This window comes from Belonocnema kinseyi, chromosome 5 (genome assembly GCF_010883055.1).
Source record: "Belonocnema kinseyi isolate 2016_QV_RU_SX_M_011 chromosome 5, B_treatae_v1, whole genome shotgun sequence".
NCBI lineage: Eukaryota > Metazoa > Arthropoda > Insecta > Hymenoptera > Cynipidae > Belonocnema > Belonocnema kinseyi.
The window spans coordinates 29,726,174-29,750,714 of NC_046661.1; the positions used below are offsets into that span (position 1 = coordinate 29,726,174).

General features: G+C 35.5%; 1 protein-coding gene across 2 annotated transcripts in view; it reads left to right on the top strand.

Moving 5' to 3' along the window:
* Positions 1 to 24,541, top strand: part of LOC117173377 (outer dense fiber protein 3B-like) — a 195,558-nt gene that overhangs the window by 159,800 nt on the left and 11,217 nt on the right. Inside the window, exon 4 of one of the 2 annotated variants that reach the window (XM_033361900.1) lies at positions 14,318 to 15,681. The exons of the other annotated variant lie outside the window; for it this stretch is intronic. Within the exon in view, the coding sequence (XP_033217791.1) occupies positions 14,318 to 14,333 (16 nt within the window). The 3' untranslated portion in view covers positions 14,334 to 15,681. Of the gene's footprint in view, positions 1 to 14,317; positions 15,682 to 24,541 lie in introns of those variants that run through there. 2 annotated transcript variants of the gene reach the window in all.

Below are 24,541 nucleotides of genomic sequence, written 5' to 3' on the forward strand. Positions count from 1 at the left end.
AAATGGTTATATTATAGTACCCTCAAAACAATTAGAATTAGACATAAGCTGCGAAGACTCAATAAGAACTGAAAAATTACAGAACCACAAAAAATTACAGGATTTGGATGCAAATTGTATAACAGCTACGATATTCTAGAATTAGATAAATCATACGACACTCATTCGACGCAATGGCTAGATGTAAAATACGACATAAAATTTGAACAGAAAGACATAGACAATTTAGAACAAAGATTGGTGCAACTTCCTAAACAAATATTACACGAAGAACTTAAGAAATCCAGAATTAGCATAGACAACACCAAAAGTATTTTAGAAACTATCGCTACTCACAGAACGCTTAAACACTGGAAGGAAGTTTGGAATGGTTACAATATTTAGGTTACGCCGCTTCAGCACTAACAACTCTCTATACTGTACGTAAATTAGGAATCCTTGAATGCATAAAGGGATTTTTTTTCTGAAAACATTCAGATTATTTTGCAATAGAAGTAAAGTAATCAACCATCCCCATATTGTAACATACCAAACCCAACCTTTTCCCCAACCAGCTCCCGAATCAATGCTAAAACACGAAACTGTGTGCATAGTTAAAAAGACTGAGCCTTTAAAGATAAGAAACAAAACTTAAAGACTAAGTTCAGTCTAAAAAAGGGATTGTTAAGCACAGATATTTACCCTCACTCTACGTTTAATTAGCATATATAAAGCGCTACCTCGTGCCGAGGAGCCAGTTACACAATTTAGCGCATGACACCCCATAGCATTAGAAATTTTATTTGTAATATAATGTTTAAAAATTTAATATATGTATTTACTCTAAATAGTTAATGTTGTCTGTGTCCTGGGAATGTGGAATTTCATATATTAATATGCTCCAATTCTGCAGTAAAAAAGAATAAAATTGATTCCTTAATTCATTAACTGATGTTCTACATACAATTGAAACCCGAATCATTTAAATCTAGTAAAGCACCAATTGATCTTGTCTGGGCTACGGTCAAAGTCCCTGGCCAGCTGCCGGCCATGCTCCATGGACGGATGCTGGCCAGCGGAGCGTGACGATGCTAGTCAGATTCCGACCGCAAACCCCGGCCACAGCCCGACTTGAAGTCGAGCTTCCCGGCCAGCTCCTGGCTTAAAGCCGGGCTATCAGGCCGTAGAATGGCCAGCCCGCGACTTAAATTTTCACCCGGGTGATATAATTGAAAAAGAAGTGTTTTTGACATTAAGAAACTTTTATAGCACAAATTATAAACCATATTCAATTACATAACCTTCATGTAAATAATCGATTTATTTCCTTAAATTAAAAAAATTAAAATTAAATCTTTATCTACTTCAATGTTGTGAAAAAATTAATCAGCTAACAATTAGTTGATGTGTTCATAAATCATAACACAAAAAGAAAATGAATTAAAAAATTTGAAAAATCGAATGCAAATACTCATTTCACTACATCAGAATCATTTATACAATTATCTAATTGAAATAATATAATTGTAAATATAAATTAACTTTTAATAGGCAAAATATTTTAGTAATTACATTATATATAACCTCTAAATAAATAATTATTTTATGTTACTTACATTTTTTTCTAAACAAAATTTAGAAAATCTAAGTTTTAGTAGAATCATTTGATAATTAATTAATCAGTTTACAAAAAAAGCTCAAAACAATTATTTTTATTGAAACATTAAAATAATGTTCACATTATATTCTCCTTTAAATCTTGAAATAACATTTCTATACGTCTTATTTATTAATAACTTTTGTAACCAATGCAAACAAATATAAAGAAAATGTGAAGAAAATTATAATCTAATAATGAATTAAACGGTTCACAACATAAAATGCCTGAAACGATTTTTTTCCTTGAAATAATAAATTTATTTTTACTTTATATATTTTTTCAACACATGAATATCTATAATTTTGAACATTAAATTCAGGCACTTATTTCACAACTTCATAAAAATTTCAAGAAATCATATTATTTTAATAGGCATATATTAAATAATAACTAGCTGGCATTATACCACTTATGTGCAATATCCAAAGAAAAGTTAAAGTTTAATCTTCATGTAATTAAATATTGTAAAATAATTAATCAGCCAATAATTTAATAATCTGTTAATAACATAAAAAGTATTAAAGAATTATTTGCATTGAATTTTTTAAATATTTTTTAATTTGTATTTTTCTGAAAATTTTAATTGTTAATAAACTTCCAATGTATTACAGAAAAAATAAAAATATATGTTGATATCATTTTGAAATCAGAATGCCGATACTAATTTTACAACATAACATAAGTACACATAAATAATATAATCTAAATAGATGTATTTTAAACATTATTAATTATTATTATACAAATTATACTAAATATTCAATTAGACAATCTTTAAGTAGTTTATCTATTTATGTACTTAATTTACTATTTATGTATTTAATTTTTCTTTACATAATTACATTTTCGGGATTCATATCGGAGGAAGGCGTGCTTAATCCGATTCATGTGTACAATTACCTTTGCACCATCGCTTTTTGAGATTTCAACATTATAATCGTTAATAATTTGCGTAATTTTGAAAGGACCGTCATAATGGTCTGCTAACTTGTTTGCCCTCTTTTCGTTTAAAAGGTAAATGTACTGTCCTTCCTTAAAATAATGGCGCAGGTACTCCACGAAGGTGCTTCAAGTGCCCCAACGGACTGAGGACGGTAAGCTGAATATCTCAGTTGTTTTATTTTAAATAGTTCTGCAAATACCGCCATAATTTCACTCATAAACCGCAGTCCCTGATCGATTTGTATTGACTCGGGGCATCCAAAGAAACAAATGAACTTTTCGGCAAATGCCACCGCTATTTTTGGGGCATCGATATTAGCTAAAGATATTGCTCTCGGATATTTAGAAAGGCAATCTTGCCAGGTAGGCATGTTTTCTTTTTCATTATCTGACTTAGAAAGTGGCCCTACTAAATCCATATATATCTTTTCAAAAACCCTAGCCGGAGTATCAGTTAAAGACATTGGTAATTTTATTTTAACCCTTACTAATTTCTTTTTCTTACAGGATTCGCAAGTTTTAACAAAATTTTGTATCTGTTCTTTCATTCCTTTCAAATATAAACGCTCTTTTACCCGTTCTGAAGTTTTTAACATTCCCTTATGACCTCCAATTACTGAATCATGACATTCCTATATGATTTTCATTCTTTTGCTCTCTGGAGGGGTTGTCACCTTACTTGTGCACACCGTAATTGTATAATCTCCTTTGCCGAAATAATTTTAAAAAATTAATTCAGTACTAGCCCAAGGAAGCCTATCAAAACCATTTCCCTTTCTAGATATACTTATTGTTTTTAACTTTAGTTCTTCCATTGCTTCTTTCAAGGTCTCTATTGCTGACTCTATATTTTTAGCAAAAACTCTGTCGTCAAATTTTTCCTTTATTAATAAGTTAAAGACTAATCTTTTATTATTTTTCAAAGAGATCTTCTACATAGCTCTTGCATCCCTCCTGCTCCGTTTCAAAATCATATCTGGTGAAATATTCACCCTAAATTGCATCCTTCTCTTTTCTGGATAAATAAATCTCATCGTTATTACTATCTAGGTTCGCCTTCTCCACCCACTCTTTTATCTCGCGATCAAGGAACCCCTATCCTATCTTTCGCCGCTTTCCAGGCGATAGAAGGTGGGAACCAACCCCACTGCTCTCTCGGTAACGCAACACTGTGGGTACCGAGACCTCTCTACAATCTCTACTAGATGGGAACCAACCCCACTGCTCTCTTGGCAACGCAACACTGTGAGTACCAAGGCCATCCGCGTCCTGAGAATCGCAACAATGCGATTCCCTAGGACCCTGTCCCGAAACGCGCAACACTGTGTTTTCCATAGCAAAAATACTTGCTTTTGGGCTCAAGTTAAGGCATGGATACATAGTTATTAGCAGGGCCGTCGACCGACCGTGGAGAGAGGTTTCGCCTAGATCTTCCTCCATTCCTTCTACCTGCACTTCCGTTACTTTAGTCTTCATTGAGGTAGAAGCGCTTATCTGGGCGTCCCCAGAGTCGCATCCCCTCGTTTCAATATCTACCAACGAAGAGGGAGACAATAATCATTTTTGCACTGGATATTGGTTATACATTTCTCCGCCCTCTTCGTTCTCCGAAAGATAACCGGCGAGAAAGGTAAGGGTGCGCGCTCCTCCGTCGTTCCACCCCTCATTTCCAGAACCATCTGAATCTCTTTCCAATAACTCATCTTCATTATTATTTTCAACGGGATTACTTGATAACGCATCTGCGTTGGAGCTGACTCTTCCCGGTTTATGGATTACCTGAAAATTGTATTCGCGCAGCTTCACCTTCCACCTAGCCGACCTCGATCCCAAAGTTGGGTCATTCAATTGACTCAACCATACTAATGGGACGGTGATCCGTTACTAAAGTAAACCTTCGCCCATAAATGTAAGGCCTAAGCTGATTTATCGCAAAAATTACTGCAAACAATTGTTTTTCGGATACATTGTGTTTAAGCTGGGCCCCTTGTAGTTCACGAGATGCGTATGCAATAGGTAGATCTTTTCATATAGGCCCTTGGCTTAATACAGCCTCTAAAGCATATTCCAAAGCATCAGTGCTTACCACAAACGATCTATTAAAATTCGGGTATTATAAAATCGGCTGACTACATAAAATTTCTCTTAGTTTTTCAAAAGCTGCCTGAACATCCGTGGTCCAAGCAATGGGTGTCCCTTTTCTTAGTAAATTATTTAAAGGTTTAGCAATTTTAGCAAATTCCGCAACAAGCCGTCTATAATACCCTGCTAATCCCAGAAACCCGTTTTGAGTAATTATGTGACCTAGATATATAATGTCTTTACTCAAGAATTTTGCATTTTTCGGGTTGCAGAACCAAATTCGCGGTTTTCACCCTAACCAGCAATCTATGGAGTTTCTCATCATGCTCTTTAAATGATTTCACGTATATTACAATGTCGTCAATATATACCAACAATACGTTACCCTGCAAACCCTCTAATACTTTATCCACCAATCGCCGGAAAGTGGCTCGAGCATTCTACAATCCAAATGGCATTCTGTTAAATTCATAATGCCCAAATGAAGTTGAAAAAGCTGTTTTGTAACGGTCCTTTGGTTCTACTTCTGTTTGATGAAAACCTTAACCAAATAAAGTACGGTCAAATATTTTGCTCCTCCTAATTGGTCTAAAATGTGGATGAAATTTGGGAGAGGATAAGCGTCGCCAACAGTTTTTTCAGTAAGGGCCCTATAATCCATAACGACCCTCCATTTTTTATTGCCGTCATAATCGGCTTTCTTCGGAATTATCCATACAGGTGAATTGTAAGGGGAATCAGAAAGAGCGTTGGACTCGTTTTTTAATAATTCGTCTGTATCTTTGTTAATTATTTCTTTGTGCGCAGGGGGATATTTATATCCTTTTTTATAAACTGGCACATTGTCGGTTAAAACAATTCTATGTTTGATCGCGTTAGTTGAACCTAGTTCATCCTCTGTCAAATGAAATTCAGTTGAAAATTTGGAAATTGCATTAATTATACTTCTTCTTTCCTCTGGATTTAGATATAAATTTTCAAAATATCAATTAATTTCCCTATTTCTTTCCCCTTCCAATTCTTTACATGTTTCCTTAGTATTCTGATACTTAAATTTTCCTGTTTCATATTCCTCTAAAGTTGCCGTCGGTATGGTCAACTCTACTTTATTACTGAATGTATTTATACAATACAAACTTGCACAGTTATCCCTAACCCTAACTTACGCTTCACCCAAATATATTCCAGGTCCTAAGTTTAGTTTAGCAAATATCCCTCCTTAATTTCGGAGTTCACTATGTTTAATTTTATTAACTTTTTAGTCCTTGGTTCGATTTGTATTTTAACATTTCCGTATCCTGAAGAAAAAGCGAATGTTCTTAAGGGATGATTTATTGTTTTATTCTTTAGGTCCATTGTCCCGTACTTAAGGAAAGGCATTCCTATTATCCCATCCCAGGTATAGTTAATTCATCGGGTGCTATCTGAAACGCGCTTGTCGTACTGTCAATTTTCAGCTTGACTTCTCCCAAGGTTTTTGCTGATTTTCCGCCGATTCCGGATAAAATATATTTTGTATTTATTAACGTGAATTCCTTAATTTAAATTCTTTAATAAAATTATATTTAACTTTGATTCGGTGTCTATTAAAAATTTGCCTTTTCCCTCTCTTATCTCCTCCATTAACAAATCGACTTTAAGTGATTCTTGTAGCCTTTTTTCGATAAGGGCAAAAAGAATTCGTCGACTTGGCGCAATTTCACCTGTGAGTCCGTTGTCGCATCAATCCGACGAACTCGCTTCTCGTTTAAAAAACTGTTTTGTCATTTTTGTTCTCTTCAACTCTTTTCGCCAAGTTTCTGCATTCGGCAATCTCATGCCCGGGATTTTTACAATATTTACCAACTTTAATTTGGTTTGGTGGTTTACACTTTTCCGGGCATTCCCTAGCATAATGTCCCTTTCTTGAGCAAAAATAACAGTCTCGCGCCAGGTGACCTAGCTTGGTACACCTGAAGCAGGACTTCTAGTTGGGCAGACAGGATCTAGCGCACCCCCGTTCAAAGTGACCCGGCTCTCCACAGCGGCAACAGGTCACCATTGAGCAGGCCCCTTGCCTACCCTCCTTCCTTCCTCTCCGTACTCCAGCTCCTTCATCCTTTTCTCGTTGCACGAATTTACGGGCTGTTTCGTTTTTTAGTTCTTTCGACACGGAATGACCCTAGAGCTTGCCCTGTAAGGTCTTAACCTTTCCGAATACAATTTTTTATTTATTTTTTCGGGCTCTGATCACTCTTTTTGTTCTACATATAAAGTTTCACATAGTTAGCTTTCCATTCAGCTCCCCTAGCAATTGAGATCGCCTCCTGCAGTCTGGGGTTTCTCCATCCTAACACGGAGTAGTAACCCTGATTTGAGTCCTATTATGAAATTCTTCTGTGCCCTTTCCCTAGCACTTTTAATCATATAATTCGCGGCCTCTTCGGATTTTGTTTCTTCTGTTACCTCGATTATATCTTTCAATATGGTACCCACTCTGTTCCCATAATCAGTTACAAGTTCCAAGTTTTCTATGTCGCGATTTAATAATACATCATATGCATTTCCCTTAATTTGCGATCTAATAATTGAAAACAGATAGTGTCTGTTTTTTGAAGCAATCGAGTTTCTAGCATAAATGCAATCCCGAATAATTCTGGTCACTGGGACATTTTGCCTATCAAATTCTTTAGGAATAAATTCTAAAGCCTCTTTAAAAGTTATTGGATTTTCAGGTTCTTGAGCAGGTAAATTTAATAGTGCTGATCCTCCGGTCGCGATTCCCCCAATGTACTTTGTGGTTGTACCGCCCTCATATACCTTAAACATGCGTGTAAAGATCCCACTGTACGGTCGGTAGGATCTAACACTCCTAGCCGAGTCTCTGAGTTCGTTGACCCCCTACACTTTTCCAACGTCCAAATATCGTTAGTCGGAGTTAAGGAAGGTCCAGGATCTTTGTCGGTTTCCCTTTCAATGGTTAAATAGCTATGGTCTATGAAAGTTGATGGGGGAATAGGGATATCGAAATTAGTTTCGTTAGAAGCAAAATTTTCAATAACTTCCTCATTGTCGTAATTTGACAACAGATTAGGTTCTACCTCCCCCATCGCTGACAACGTTACTTGTTGATCAGCCATCTTTGGACAATACGAAATAAAATTTCAATTACCAAATTTTTCAATCAAACTCCAAAAAATTTTATTTTGCAAATTATTCACAAATTCAGTATTTTTATTAACTTTGGCAAAAGATTGGCATTGGTTTCGCAAATGAAACTCTTTCTTGGTGACCCCACTTACCGTTAGAAGTTCTCGCTAACAGGCTAACTAATTAGAATAAATTTTCAACAATAAACTTTTTGACGTCACTTTGACCTTTCACGCTATTTATCAATTTTTTATTTAACCATTGACTTCACTTTACACTAGTAACCCTTTCTTCGGTTCCATTTCCTCCAGTTCCTTGATCCTTTTCCTTTTGGGATTCTCTCTCTTTTTTTCTTCGTTCTTTGTCGTTTCCTTGACTTTCGAAAATGCCGGCAAGGATTGAGAGGGATTATTCCCGGTCTCTTCAACCCCCGTCTACAAGTCCCCGGTGTTTCGTTTGCACCGCTTGTCCCTAGGTTTAAAAGCCGGGTCTAAAACCTTTTGGGAGGGCACTTGCGGCTTTCCAAATCGTCCTTGAATTTTTCTCTCGTCTTCTTCTTTTGGGCAGCGTTCAATTTCCACCCATTTAATTCTCTCGTTGCTCATCCACTCAGCCCTGGTCCTTTGGTCTCGATCCGTCGGATTCTGAAGTCCCTCGCTATCGTCACTATTGCATTGTTTCTAATCAATTTTGTTTGAGATTCCGATCTTTTCTGAGCCAATTATTTAAATTTTCAGTCATTGTTTCAATAATTGGTTTACACTCACTTCCTTGCTGATGATTTGTAAACTACTTATCACTTGATTCCACATCAATTGTTATCACTGTTTATTGTCACTGATATCCATCTGTCACTTATTTTCAGTTCATATAATTTTCAACAATATATTTTTTTTCGCGGCGATCCCCGATTGGTAAACATTCCCGAAAATTAAAAAATTCATTTTCTCATCAATTTCACAAGATTTGTTTAGTTTCCTGTGGGATACCCAACTCCGGGCGAGTTAAGTGGTATCCCACTTCTGATACCAAACATTTTACTGTAACGTTTCTACTTATTTAAGCGCGAAAATTTAATTAGTTTAAATTTTTCAATATCAATATTCAAAAAAAAGATACTTTAATTTTAGTTCATAAAATGAATCAAAAGAACGTGAGTTGTTTTTCCACTACAGATTGAAGAATCCTCTGAAAAATTCATGATGAAATTGACTAATCCACCAACGATGTCCACTTGGTTCGGAAATAAAATGCAAAAGTCAGATTCAATTACTTGTCAAAGGTTTGAATTAAATAAATTGTAACACAATAAATTTATAAATTCAAAAATAGAGAATTTATTCAAAAAGCTCAAAAATAAAATTCAAATTCTAAGAAACGAAATTTAAATCAAATTCATAATCGAAAAAACTCTAAGTCTACAAACGACTTAATTCGCGGAGAAGAGTGACAAAGTTTCAGTCTCGGAAGCGGATCGAAATCTGATTCGAAATCTTGATCGATGTGAGCTCCTGCGGCACTCGCGCATCTCGCGTAATCCATTGCGCAACCCTTCACCTACTAATTATTTACAGTTATACCAAACACAATTCGCTCTAGATCCACACGTGTCACCCGAGGATAACCTAAGCTCAGTTCCCCGAATTATTTTACGACTGTTCCTAACTGGCGACTCATTTCTTCGCAGGATGTAACTGGATAACAATTCTCTTGACATCTTGCTCCCTTCTTTAAACATTTTGTCATAGCATTCCTATTTATGATTTCCCTATAAACTATACTACTCAAATCGCGGTACATAAATGTCCTAATTAATCATCTAGTTATTTGTAAAACTACCTCGACATCAAAGGTTTATTCTGAGAAGATATAAAATAATTATTCTATAATACTAACGATTGCATTATCCATACTGCAAATATTTGAAGTCCTTTTCATCAAACTAGCCAATTCTAGTTTATAAAGTCTTATTTTTTTTATTATTCTATTTGTCGTCGTTTAACTGCACGTTCATTCCATTCAATTATTCATCCTAAAATAATCGTACATTTATCATTTAATGCAGTCAGTTCACCTTGAAAATAACCAATGCCAATTTCTTAAATATGTTATTTCGTATTTCTTTAATTATTGAAGGTTTTTACTACTTATAAATTGTTTGCTCATTTCATTTAAATATTTGAATTTATCCTGCTAATTTTCTAGTCCGAGAGGTGCTGCCTCTACTGTGACAAACCTAAACGACAATCTTTCCTAGATTGACACAACCTGTAGACTTCCGAGCCGCTATACTGAATTTTTAGACTCGACAATCGTACACGCAAAAGGTATGGAGAAGCAGGTGAATCTGCTTTACCTTTAACAGACGTAAAATTAACGGCGTATCATGACATCATACTAACGAAATCAAACTGAAGCATTCAACCAGGAATTCTAATAACCTTTATATTTTCTTTCACATCAATCAACCTTACAGTTCATTAATTTATTCATTGATCTGCTTACTTCTACTGTTATCGACTACAGGAAAAACTGTCAACAGATAAGCAAGAACTTATTTTGTTCTTCACATCAATCAAGTGCACAGTTAATTAATTTATTCATTGATCTGCATACTTCTGCTATTATCCACTGCCGGAAAACACATCATCAGATAAGCAAAAACTTATATTGTCTTTCACACTAATGATGTGTACAGTTCATTAATCTATTCACTGATCTTTAATATCTTGTATATTGAATAGAGCGGATGCTAATCTGGAAAATTGCACCCGCTCCCAGCGAAATCGCGGTAAAATTTCAGCCATAACCACGTCTCACAACCGTGAGATAGGTGGTTACAGTCTGTAAAGGAATCAATACGACGATCCAACAAAAGCGTCGTGCACCCTAAGAACACGGAGCGACCCAAGGACTACCGCCTTCTGCATTTTTCCCGCAAGTGTTTTAGCATATTGTTGACACGCAAGGATGCTTTTTAGATCATTAGCGAGTGAAAGTCTCGAAGTAAAGAAGAACCATGTCAGACTTCGAGTGAGCAACACAAACAATTGTCGAGAATATAAAGTTCCAGTATATGCGGCACTTCCCATTCTCGACAATTGACTCGATTTTCCTAGGAGCATTTAGAGGAGCAATATTAAGATTAATACCGCAAGAGTGACAGAGATGGTAATGAAGCACTCTTAGTGCCGCATTGTGCCTTTGAATGTAGATCGTTCCGGCGTGAGTTGGAGAACTAGATAGTATGTGAGCTAAATGCTCGGAGTGTGGATGGCACGCCCTGCAGCTATCATCAGGAATGTCTTGGCTCAACATGTGGCGACGGTATGTTAAGGTGGAAATGACACCGTCTTGGCATGCAAAAATGAAAACCTCCGTACCAGACTTCAATCCAGGTGATTTAAGGATAGCAAACGTTAGCTCACAAGACATTGACTGATCCTTCACATTTCTGTGGAAGATACCGTGTATCCTCTTATCGAGGAGCTGTTCACGGTAGTTTTTCTCTTGCTCACCCCTAATACTGAAGTAAAGTCCGAGTGTTTCAGCAGCCTCCTCCGCTGCTTTGTACAAAAACGCTCATTTGCCCACTTCTTCGTGATTCCTGACCATTTTAAGAAGAAAGTCTCTTCCATTTGCAACTTTATGTGCTGTACCCAGAATAATCCTGTTGTGAAGACATTCAAGACTCAATATTCCGCGACCACCTTGACAACGTGAGATGTACAGTCGCGGAACGGAAGACTTAAGATGCATGCTTTTGTGCATGTGCATAACCTTTCTTGTCCCGATATCAAGGGATCTGAGCTCGTTCTTCGTCCATGGAACTACTCCAAATGAATAGAGTAGGTACTACCGAAACGGCAAGCATGTTCGTTGCAGATACTTTGTTCCTCGCCGACAATTCGGAAGACCAAATCTGTCGGATGAGGCGTTTGTATCTCCTTCGAAGAGTATCCTTTATAGATATCACATCTTGAATGCGGCTCTGTGGCACGCCCAGGTATGTATAAGTCTCTCCAGCGCAAAGCTGTCGTATAGCGCTTCTATCAACGAGCTCAGGATCTTCAGGGGTGCCATTAAGTTTTCCTCGCTTCAAATAAACCTTGGCGCATTTGTCTAACCCAAACTCCGTTCCAATTTCCTTAGTATATCGTTCGACAATCCCTAGAGCTAGATGTAGTTGCTCTTTATTTTTAACATAGATCTTAAGATCGTCCATGTAAAATACATGAGTGACCTTGTACTTTCAATCTGCAGGTTTCCCGCACAAGTACCCGTCGAAATGGCGAAGTGCTAGAGATAGCACCGAAGAGCATGCAGCCATGCCATGTAACCCCATTCGGGGGCCACACTCGCATCGTAGAACTCTAGCAAGTCGTGATTCAGTCGCTCCATCCACCGAAAGGTCCCGAAATTCCGCCGATCCATCGCATTGAATCCATCTTCATCGTTAACCAGCTCTAGAATGGTCGACATTGTTTGCCGATCCATTTTCGGGAGCCCTGCGCATTCTGTTGTTTTGAACCGCACTTACTACAACTATGTTTGGTGTTGTCATTGTTTTCCCACGAGAAGCTATGGAAAGGGGTTCGTCCATCCTTGTAGAGCCCCGCATGCAAGGATAAGGCTGCGTACACTGAGAGATCGCCTGGTATTCCAGAGTGACCGTTCCAGACACCTCACCCAGATGCCATTCAGCTTTCGGCATGGTTTACACACCTCCGCTTGGGGGTTAATTCCTTCGGGATCACCCCTGGACAATTGTCCGCGACTGCCTATTTATTTCTGTAACCATATTCAGCAGAAACCCTTGGTACAGGGACCCTCTATCCGCAACCCGAGGACGCGTTCGGTGGCTTTGCCATAGGCCCTTCGGTTTGAGCCTAGAGGAATCAAAACCGCACTGAATATATATAAATAAATATATATATATATAAATCCACATTAATGTTGTCGCCTTCAACATAGTCCCCATTAGATATTATGCACTTTTGCCATCGTTTCTTCCAATCCTCGAAACACTTCTCAAACTCGATCTTTTTGATAGACTATAGTTTTTCAGTGATGCGCTTTTAATATCATCTAGTATGATTGTAAAACGACGACCTTCTAAGGTTCTCTTTATTTTTAGAAATAGGAAAAAGTCAGACGGAGCTATGTCTGGCGAATATGGAAGCTGGAGCATCGTTATAGTATTGTTTCTGGTTAAAAATGCACGAAAAAGCAATTAAGTTTGAGCAGGTGCAATATCGTGTTGCAAAAGCCATCAATTGTTTTTTCACAAATCCGGGTGTTTCTTCGGATTTCTTCATGCAAACGGCGTTGAACTTGTAGATAGTACTCCTTATTGATCAGCGACTTCTCTTATTGTGACTCGACGATCATTCATCACCATTTCATTCACTTTGTCCACGTTTTCAACAGTTATTAATAATCTGGGGCGTTCGGGGCGTTCGTCATCTTAAACATCTTTACAGCCATCCTGGAAACGCTTATACCAATCGTAAACTTTTGTTTTAGTAATAACAGACTCATCATAGGCATGGATCACCAATTTATGTGGCGGTCTGAATGAAAAGTCACCTTAGTTTAATGTGTTCTAGAGCAGATCCGTAAATCTAGTCAGATAGTTTATTTAAATGAAACACAAGTTGCCGCCGCAGCAGTCAGGCCAGGACTCACTTTGGGATCAAGGCCCTGCTGGGTCGCTTTCGTGATGAATAAATATAGTCTGATGCCCTTATCATAAAAAGCGAGGAAGTGATATCTATCTAGTCTTAGCTTACGAAATTATTCTGTTTCAGAAGAGTGCGTTTAAAAAGCTAGATTATTTGTACCTATTCTTTCTAGCTTTACACAAGATTTTCTGTCAAGATATTAGAACTGGAGCATTCTCCACTGGAGACAAGTTTATAATAATTATTTTCAAAGAAAAGCATTACAATTTTAATTAACATTTTTGATCATTTCTTAATCATTCTTTATAAAATTATATAGCCTCACTTTTTCCGAAAGTAATTTTTATATTTTAATAATAAGCAATAAAAATTATAAACATTCAGCAATTTATTTTATTTTACTTTCATTCACATTTTCGAAGACACTGACACCCTTCTAATTTTAACTAACAATACAAAATTACGAACGTTTAGAATTTTATTTGATTAAACTTTCAGTTACATATTCAAATAATACGACTTCATTCTAAGCGAAATTATTATTCTAATCTTAAACAATTGAAAATATGAATTCACATTGTGCTATTTTTTTTAGAAAATATTAACATTTGAATTATTTTTGAAATTTAAAGAAGTTTAGAAAATTTGATAAATGACTTTTTTAATGTATTTTGTTAAATTCCTAAGAATTATTAATTATTTAAACAATTTTCATAAGCAAGTTCATATATTGGAAATTATTCAACGCATAGACTATGGACTTTTTTTAACGTATAGGCTTTTGGCTATTTTTAACGAATAGGCACAGTTTCTTACAAAATTAACAAAGAATATCTTTCAGATCTCTTTTTAGATGATGGGAGTAGAACAGAGAGGGAGGAAGAGGTGGAAGAGTTGAATGACGAGGAGCTAGAGACACAGATAGGGAAGTTAAGCAGGTCGAGACAGCAGGACTGGGCAGGATAGACAACGAAGCGTGGCTGCTTAATACGCCAGAGCTTAGGGAGAGGCTGAAGAAGATAGTGAAGAAAGTACGGAGGGGAGAGGCATTCCCAGGAAGGCGGGGAGAGGGTTTAATACTGCCACTGTATAAGAAAGGAAAAGTATAGTCAGGAAAATTACAGAGGGATTACGCTAATGAATACGGCGTACAAAGTATACGCGATGGTACTGGCGGAAAAACTGCGAAAGGATGTCGAAGGGAAAGGAAAAATACCGGAGACGCAAGCGGACTTTAGGGCGGCTAATAGCACTATCGACAGCCTCTACGTTCTGCAGCAAGTGGTGGCTAGAGAATTAGCGAAAAAGGGGGTAAAAGTGTACGCATTTTTTATAGATCTGAAAGGCGCGTTTCCGTCGGTGGGTAGAGGGAGGTTGTTGGAGGCGATGAATGGGAGGTGAGTAGAGAAAGGCCTGATGGAGAGGGTAAAGGAGGTTTTATAAATATACGAAGTTTAAATTGAGAAGAGGAGAGAGAATTTCGGAGGATTTCTGAATGAATAGGCGGTTGATACAAGGGTGTTCGCTTAGCATAACCTTTTTTGTAATTGTATTAGTGGATATGGAAAGTAAGCTAGCGGCCGGCGTGGTAGGAGGAGTTGGGGTAGGTGCGGTTATGATAGGGTCACTTGCGCATGCAACTAACATCTTACTGCTAGAAAATAACCAGGAGGCCTTAAAGTAAATGATGAAGAGGTTGAGAAGGTACCTGGATAACAATAGGCTAGAGACGAATGTTGAAAAGTCGAACGTTATGTCGTTCAGGAAGGGAGATGGAAGGGATGAGAGAGGTGAGTGGAAGTAAAAGGGAAGGACGGTGCAGGAGGTGAAAGAGTTTGTTTACCTGGACTTCATGTTTCGGAGGAATGGTGGAGTGGATGGTCATATAAAAGAGAGAGAGTGAGAAGGGTAAATGTAATGATAAGACAGGTGTAGGGGCTGGGAAAGAAAGTGTTCACAGAAGATTTCGGAAGAAGAATTAAATTTTTTGGATCGCTAGTGATGAGTGACTTATTTTATGGAGTGGAGGTGTGGGGATGGAAGGAAAGAGAGGAGGTAAACTGGATACAAAAGAGGTATCTAAAGTAGACTACGTCACGTTGAAAATTTATAATAATATGACTGTCAATAGTACATTGTTTTGAAGATTAGTTCAACAATAAGAAAATATTTTATTTTAAATATAAAAATATGCATCTTTTTGAAAACATAAAACTTGTAATCGGCTGATTTTCTACGGTTTTTTGTATATTGCATATATAATTATATGTTACGATTCGCCTAAAGTAATTATAATTCTAAATTATTAGTAAATCGAATAAATAAAAATACATTTTTTGCAGGGTGAACATCATTCGTCCAATTCACTTATTTTTTCGCGTTTACTTATCGAGCTTTAGCAAGACTGAAATTGGAACACTTCGCAAAAAATCACTTATCATAAGTGTGATCACTTTTTGCTAGGGTTACCAGATGGGTCTCGACAAAAATCAGCCAATTTCCGTCTGCCCCCCCCCCCCTAGTCACATACACACCCACCAAGTAGGTAACCAAACCACACGTAGCCAAACGTTATTAACAAAAATTCTATTAACTTTTTATCAAACCACCAAGAAATTTGTTTTCTCATTTGACATTCTGTTACCGGGGAAATTTTTCAAAACGCATGTAGCAAAACTAAAACATCTAAAAAATATTTAAAAAGTGCAGTTTCGGGCAAAAATAAGAACATTTCATGAAAAATTTGTACAGCAGTACCAAGGGTAAAAAATCAGCACGTTTGCTGAGAAATCAGCCCGTCCGGTAACCCTACTTTTGGAAAATTATCCGAACAGGGTTTAACGTATCCGAACATACTAATACTCTATAAAAATAAATGCTTTCAGCAAAAAATAACTGATGATTAATTATTTGGATTGTTTTGATCAAACTGACAATGTACTTTCTTTGGCTTCGGTGGTTGGTGACGTGACAACACGTGCTTCAAGCCATAAGGGCGCTACATTTTCGCTTAGAAAATTGACATTCCCACTTGATATTTTGTCACTTCGCAATAAATTATTATAGATTATGAAATTAACAAAATCAAGTTTCTATTTAAAATTTTAATTCCTTGACTGTCAAAGTTTCTAAAAAATTTAACTATAGGGCAAAGCACATTTTTGTAGCTGACCCTATTATTAATTTTTTAAACATTTTTTGTACACATTATAATAAATATTAAAGCAATTTTCATAAACAAATTGAAAGTTTAGCTATTTTTAAACGAATAGGCCTAATTTTTTACAGAGTCAACTAAGAATGTATTTTCCATGACTCTTTCCAACGATACTTTAAAAATTTATAATAATTATTAATCATTTAAGTAATTTTTATGAACATATTTAAAGGAATTGGCTCAATTAGTTTATGCAATCAACAAAGAATGTATTTCCAATAAGTTATTTCCGCAGTTATAATAATTATTAATTATTTTTAAAAATTTTATAAGCATATTCAGAGTTTGGCTATTTTTCAAAAAGTAGACAAAATTTTTTACGGAGTCAACCAAGAATATATTTCTCAATAACTTTTTCTCTTAAACTTTGAACATTCACAATAATGATTAATTATACAAACGATTATCGTAAATAAATTCAGAATTTAGCTATTTTTTAGCTTACATAAAAACATACATGTAGTAATAACCTTTTTTTATAATAAGGAAAATTTTTCTATCTGAAGTCTAATATTCAAATCAGAATCATTTGAAGATTTTAAACAAATTCATTTTCACAAGAAAATTTATGCACCATATATTTAAGGGCATGCTCTTCGTGACCACATGACCAAACTAGTCCCCGGATATGAGCATTTTTTTTGGTGTTCACTGTGTCTACACGGATTGAGATATCGTGTTTAAAATTTGACAGATTAAATAAAAAGCTCTATGGGACGTTTTTAAACATCAATATGTTTATAGTTTTACAGAAAGTTTATTTATAAATCTATGAAATAGAATATTACCATTCGAGTGATAGCACTTTGCAGATAATTTTTGGTTTGATGCATTTCGGATTTTTTGTTTCGCGTATATTGAGCACTGACACCAATTTTGGACTAAATCGTCTAACCCTTAAAAAAATTAATGTAAGCAATAAGATTTTCACATTCGTTGCAAATCAACAAATAAGTATCTACATACACGTAACCTATCATTATTTTTGCAGCATTTTTAGCGATTTTTAACCATCGACATAGAGAAATGGGCCGGTACCGCTTTGAGAAGAACTGAAATGGGCTCTAGAGAGAGAGAAAACATATGAGACGTAGACCTGCCTTTATCTATTTCAGGACTCTGTCAAGTAAATTGATGGCCCTGGGTATTGCCTAAATATTCTATACGGTTAATTTAAAAAAATATATAAACAAAACATTCGAAATTTGTAGTTATAATAAATTAAATTTTAAAGAACATTCATGTAAAATAACCTGTATCAGATAGATTAATTTAAAAACTTTGTAACCTTAAATTCTTCTTGAAATTCGATTGAAAATGCTACAATAATAATCGTTTTGCGAGTTCAAAAATAATGTAAAAACTTTCAAAAATTTAAACAATATTTCTATAATATAAAAAAACCATTTGTATTGCATAAGTACAAAACTTCATATTTTCAAGTTTTGTTTTTGTTATAACATTATTTATTTTACTATATTCAATAACTTTACTTACGTATAAAAACATATCCCCATATAAACGCCTTGACAACGCCCACAAACTACACAGTCTGTCACAATTTTTTATATTTATTTACAATAAATTATAGTTAAATAAATTATAAATAAATCAATTCTGAAAAGTGCGATAAACGTCACATTATTGGGGCACTCTTGACACAAAGCACGGTACTGTGCTGTGCCAACCTTGACCCAACGAAAATATTCTCGACTAATCAGCTTTATCTAGAAAGAGACAGGTCTACGTCTCATATGTTTTTTCACTCTCTAGAGTCCATTACCATTCTCCCTACAGCATTACCGGTCCATTTCTATATGTCGATGTTTCTAGCGGAGAGAAAAAGAAACTTTGAACGTCGATAAAGTTGAGATCACTTTGACTAATTTCATTTATAAAATTTTAGTGTGGAGAATTAAATGATTTTCATTTTCTTTGGTCCTCACTACGTCCACATGGATTGAGATATCGTGTTCAAGATTTAGGAAGTTATACCGAAAGGACTAAGGAACGTTTGTATATATCAAAATGTTTATAATTACGAAGAAAGTTTTTTAGTGAAATACTATAGGAATAGGAAAAAAACTTTTAACGTCGATAAAGAAGATGCTTCGATTTAAAAAAATCGAGGAACATCTTAGAATGTGATACTCGAAAATTCGCCCAAGTCCCATCTTGAGAAATGTTCATCTTCAGAAAATAATTAAATTTTTCTAATGGTTATATATTCTTGTGGATTTTTTATATTGGTGCGAAGCGATTCTAAGTTATACCAAAAAAATAATAAGATTTCGCTCGGGGCGAAAGACAAGGCGAATCCGACGCTGAGCCCCGTCGGTTGATTCAAGGTTCACTGTCAACAGTAGTTATTAGCTGATCGATTCAACGTCAAAAATAAAACGTCAAGAATTATTGATGTTGGTTGAAAAACTCCGCAGAGTAAATATGATCACATTTCTGGTGTTGCTATGTTTCCAATTTGAAATTTATTTTTTATTTTTAGGACCAAAAAAATGAAAATCATTCTGCACAAAAATTTCATGGATGAACTTAGTCACGTGATCTCGACTTTATCGTCATTCAAAGTTTCTTTTTTTCTCCGCTAAAAATCGCTAAAAATGCTCCAAAAATAATGATGGATTACGTGTGTGCAGATACTTATTTCTTGATTTGCAACGAATATGCAAATTTTATTGCTTACATTAATTTTTTTAAGGTTTAGACGATTTAGTCTAAAATTGGTGTCAGTGCTCAATATACGCGAACCAAAAAATCCGAAATGCATCAAATCGAAAATTATCTGCAAATTGCTATAACTCGAATGGTAATATCCTATTTCATCGATTTATAAATAAACTTTCTCTAAAACTATAAACATATTGATGTATACAAACGTTCTTTAGTGCTTTTTATTTAATCTGTCAAATTTTAAACACGATATCTCAGAATAATTTAATTAATTAATAAGAATTGAACAGAAGTCTATACACGAGTCATCATCGATTCTAAAGAATCATTTCAGTCCTCTAGCATGAGTACATATACCGTGATACGACCGTGAGACGACTTCACTTCACTGTGTATGGGCCTGTGAACATTTTTCTTTCACTAACCTAATCAGACTTTAACAACGGGCGCAGTACTGTGCCCGTACTGGCGGATACAGGCGCGGTACTGGCAATCAATACGGGCGCCTGTACAGATGCCCGTACTGGATGATAACGCTTTACCATTACTGGCTTGCCAGCACAGGCTGAGTACTGCCTGGCAGTACTGGGCTCATATAGGCATGCCATTACTGGATAACCAGTACTTAGACCGTACTAAAAATCAGTACTGCGCCTATACTGGCAAACGACGTTCAGGGTATTAGCAATTAGTACTGCGCCCGTAATGGTGAAATGCGGGTACGATAATAGCAATCAGTACTGCACCTATACTGGCGGAATACGGACACTGTACTGGCAATAAGTGATTATGGAATACGGACACAGTACTGGCAATCAGTACTGCGCCCGCAGTGGCGGATTAGAGATCTGATCAGTAGCAATATTTTCTTCCTCGCTTCCAGTTTCCTCTGAGTCCAGATTTTCCGAAATACTGCACTCCGGCGTTCTACACGTGGGAGAAATTGAGAAAAATAAAATGAGAAAAACCTACAATATTGTAGGTTAGATTTCTTTTATCACATGCGTCAATCGTAATGGTGTTGAATTTCTGACGAAAATGAGTGCCTTTTTGTAACAATGCAGATTGAAAATATAAAAAGATCACTTTTTTGAGGATAGAATCCTGAACTTACTTTGAATTACTGTTCATAAATCGCAACTGTTCGCAAAAAACTACACTTTTTCCGCAAGAACAATCGAAACATTTCACGATGCCGAGTAAAACCACATTGAGTTGATGTTGGTAACATATAATATTATTATTATATGAATTGACCAAAATTTCACAGTAATAATATTTTCGAATACTGTTTTCCCAGTACTCGCGCAGTACTAAATATTCATAATAGCCATTACTGCGCCAGTAATGGCAAGCAAGTAGCGGCTAACCAGTACTGGCGTAGTACTGCCATCCATTACTGGCGCAGTACTATCGTCTTAGTACTGAAACAGTACTAAATACACATGATAACCATTACTGCGCCAGTTATTTGCAAGCCTGTAGTGGCTATACAGTACTGGATTAGTACTATTACCCACTTCTGGTGCAGTACTTTCTTTCCAGTGCTGGCTCAGTAATAAATATTCATGATGGCCATTACTGCGCCAGCACTGGCGTACTATTTTTACCCAGTACTGACACAGTACTGTTTTTCCAGTGCTAGCGCAGTACTAAATATTCATGATAGACATTATTGCGCCAGTAGTGAAAAGCCAGTATCAGCTGACCAGTACTGGCATTGTACTGTTATCCAGTACTGGTGGAGTACTATCTTCCCAGTACTGGCTCAGTACTAAATATTCATGATAGCCATTACTGTGCCAATAATGGCAAGTCAGTAGCAGCTAACCCATATTTGCACAGTACTGCATCTTTAGTGAACGTCGCCACAATACGGATTGGTCCGACTGGGAAAGTGGGTATAAAATCATTGTATGAATTTATCCCGTGCTATGCACACAATGGTTCCATATCCATGAAAAGTCACGAACTTGTAGCTAGGTTTCGGATTGGTTGGGCAAGCTTGTAAGTGCTTTGTGAAACTTGTCCCAATCACTCATAATATTTTCGTAATTCTTTACGGGAAAAAGTGATGAATGGTTTTAGACATGTCATATCGAGTTCGTCAATTATTTCTCAAAATTCGCAGATACTTTATGACAACATATCAATATTTTTCTGTACAAGTTTGGCGAAAACATCATTTTTATCTAAATGGCTGTTGTTCATATAAAAATGAAGATAAATAGGCTCATATAGAAATGAATAGAAAGTTAAAGAATTTAATTTTAAAACTATGGTTTCGGTTTTCCCAGTTGGTTTAAAAACATATTTATTTACTCTCTAAATATAAATCAGTGAAAAATTCACTGATTAAAATAGAAGAAAGTCATTTCACTGATTAATAAGTGATTTCGTTCTCATTCACTAATCAGTTCAGTAACACCAGAGTAAATGTATTAATATCAGCAAAAACATTATCAAACTTCTTTTTTGGAAATTTTTCGCCTAATGTTGAATAAATCTGGAAAAAACGATAGTAAAAATTTTGAGACCAGTATTCTGCTATTTTGCATTTGCTTAGAATGTTCAAGAATCACGCAAAATAACATATTAGATGTTTTTCCAGTGGTTATTTAGATAGCATATTTATTAGACCTTAAGTTTTTAAAAGATTTATATATAGTTGTAAAACCGAAATAGAGGTAATTTTTATTTGACTAAAAAGTGTCACATGGGGCGGAATGAGCCAGTGTTCTGGGGAGGAATGAGCCACCTCTTCCTGCGCATTAACCTAACCTCTTCCTGTAGCACTCAGTAGGTTAGGATGCAATGTTTCATATTACCAGATAGTGCAGGATGTTAATCATGGTGAAAACGTATAAAAACAAATCATGTCGATAAAAATGCTCAAAAAAAGTATTACCGCAGCACTGTTATAGGTATGATAAAATAATATGAGTTGCTGTCAACCAGAAGAGAGAGCACTGTTTTTCTGTATGTATTTCTTAAATATCTTTGTTTGAAAACTCGTAAAATGCTTTAAAAATAAGAAAAACACTGTTGTGGTTTAAAAACATGGCATACATTTTAAAAAACGGTTTAATACCCCAATATATATGAAATTTAGTGTCACGCAGTAATTGTAGTAGACCAGTCTAGTATTTGGGAGCTTACGTATTGCAAAACTTATCTTTTGCTGAGATTATGTACAATATTAAGTTGAAAAATTGCTATATTTATTTCTGTAAAACATTTATTAAAAGGTTTTTGGATATAAATCATTTTTCTATTTACTCTTTGTAGTGTTCTTTATGGTAGAGGTTAGGATTAAAGATGGCATAATTTTGAAGTTAAATACTTTAAATTTTCCGTTCAATTTTAGAAAGATTTGTGTATGATATGTTTTCGTTTTAAAATACTCTTACTTAACAAGACTCTTAATTATAAATAATATATAATAATTAATTTAACTGAGTGACCCATCACGCGCCAATGCCTAGCTCATCCCGCCCCATGCATGAGGCGATATGAGCCAAACGCACTAGTTCTCTATTTTAGATTCTAATTCGGTATATACTTCTTTAGTTACCCAGTGGGTGCAAAATTTGGCGACGTCTTTACGACATCGTTACGACATATTTACGATAACTTTACGACATCCTATGTCCATGTCGTTTCGGTGGCTTTGCGATGTCGTAAAGAGATCGTCAGATCATACGACTTATTTACGATATCGTAAAGACACCTTAACGACATGGACATAGGATATCGTAAAGTTATCGTAAAGATGTCATCACGATGTCGTAAAGACATCGCCAAATTTTGTGTCTACTGGGTACTTTTATCTTGGCAAAATTTTAATTAAAAATGTTTGCAGAATACATATAATGTCTTTCTTTCAAGCAATGGATTAGCAGATTTTGAATACTGACGTGAAAAGGACAACTATGCTCATCTCCCCCCGGCCTACCCTAGCAAGAAGAATTCCTTAAGGGCATGTGATACTTACAGTTTCCCCGGCTTTTTTCCACAAAAATGAAAATTTTTTAAAAATGAATTCGGAGATGCTATAAAATATCATAACGGACGTCCACGGACTCTTTTTTGAGGGATATAACAAAAAAAATTTATTGTTCTAAATAAAAATTTTATGCATATGTATTATTTTGAGGTTACTTTGTTTTTCATCTCTGCCTTTTCGATAATCTGGAAATTATTTATGAAATAAATTTTTTTGATTGCCTGCAAAAAGGTTTAGTTCCGGAAGATTAGTTACTATGTTTATTTGCAAGTCCAAAGTTTTCAGCCAAAAATATTGTGTAGTTTGGAAGTAACGCATAGGAGAGTTGTACCATACATAACCTCCAAATGTACACACGTTGTTAGCAATATCAAAACATTTTTTGAAAAAAACACAAATAAAGTGTGCGGGGACGTCCGTTAGCATGTTCGCTCTCATTTCCCAAATTTTTAAAACAAAATATTGATTATTAAAGAAAAAAAGCCGTCGGAACCTAAAACTGGTAAAATCGACAATTTTCTAAGTATCACATGCCCTTAATGAAATAAATTTGTTAATTTTCGGGATGTAAGTCTGCTGAATTAACTGCTTGAATTGAACTGATTGAATGTACTAAAATATTATTTTATTCTGATTGCTAAATTGACATGGTGCAGTGCTGCCAACTCTCAAAAGTGTTTATTTCACTGGATTAATAAGTAACCTTTCACTGATTATCAGTGACGCATTTCTAGCTATTCGAATCAGTGAAATTTCACTAATTCAGATTAAGATACTAGGGATTCGAAAGTCAGAAAATTTCTGATTCCGCGCTAATGAATCACGGCACCAGAATATTCCAATTCTCGTAAAAAATTATAGATTTATACTATCCCTCCATTAAATGTCTCATAGACCCATATTGACCTTCTATAAGTATCTAATTGTTCCTAATGATTTCTTTTGGTAATGACACTTAGAGAAAATTTGTCACATAGAAAATCTACAAGTATCTATATGGATTTCTTTGTGATGTATTCTGTGTGGATTTCCTATTAGAATTTGAGATGGTTTCTGAATGGAATTTCTAAGAGCGTCCCTTTTGTTATAAGTATTTATATGGATATCCATACAGGATTTTTCTGTCGACACACTAAGTCCCTAAGAATCTACAC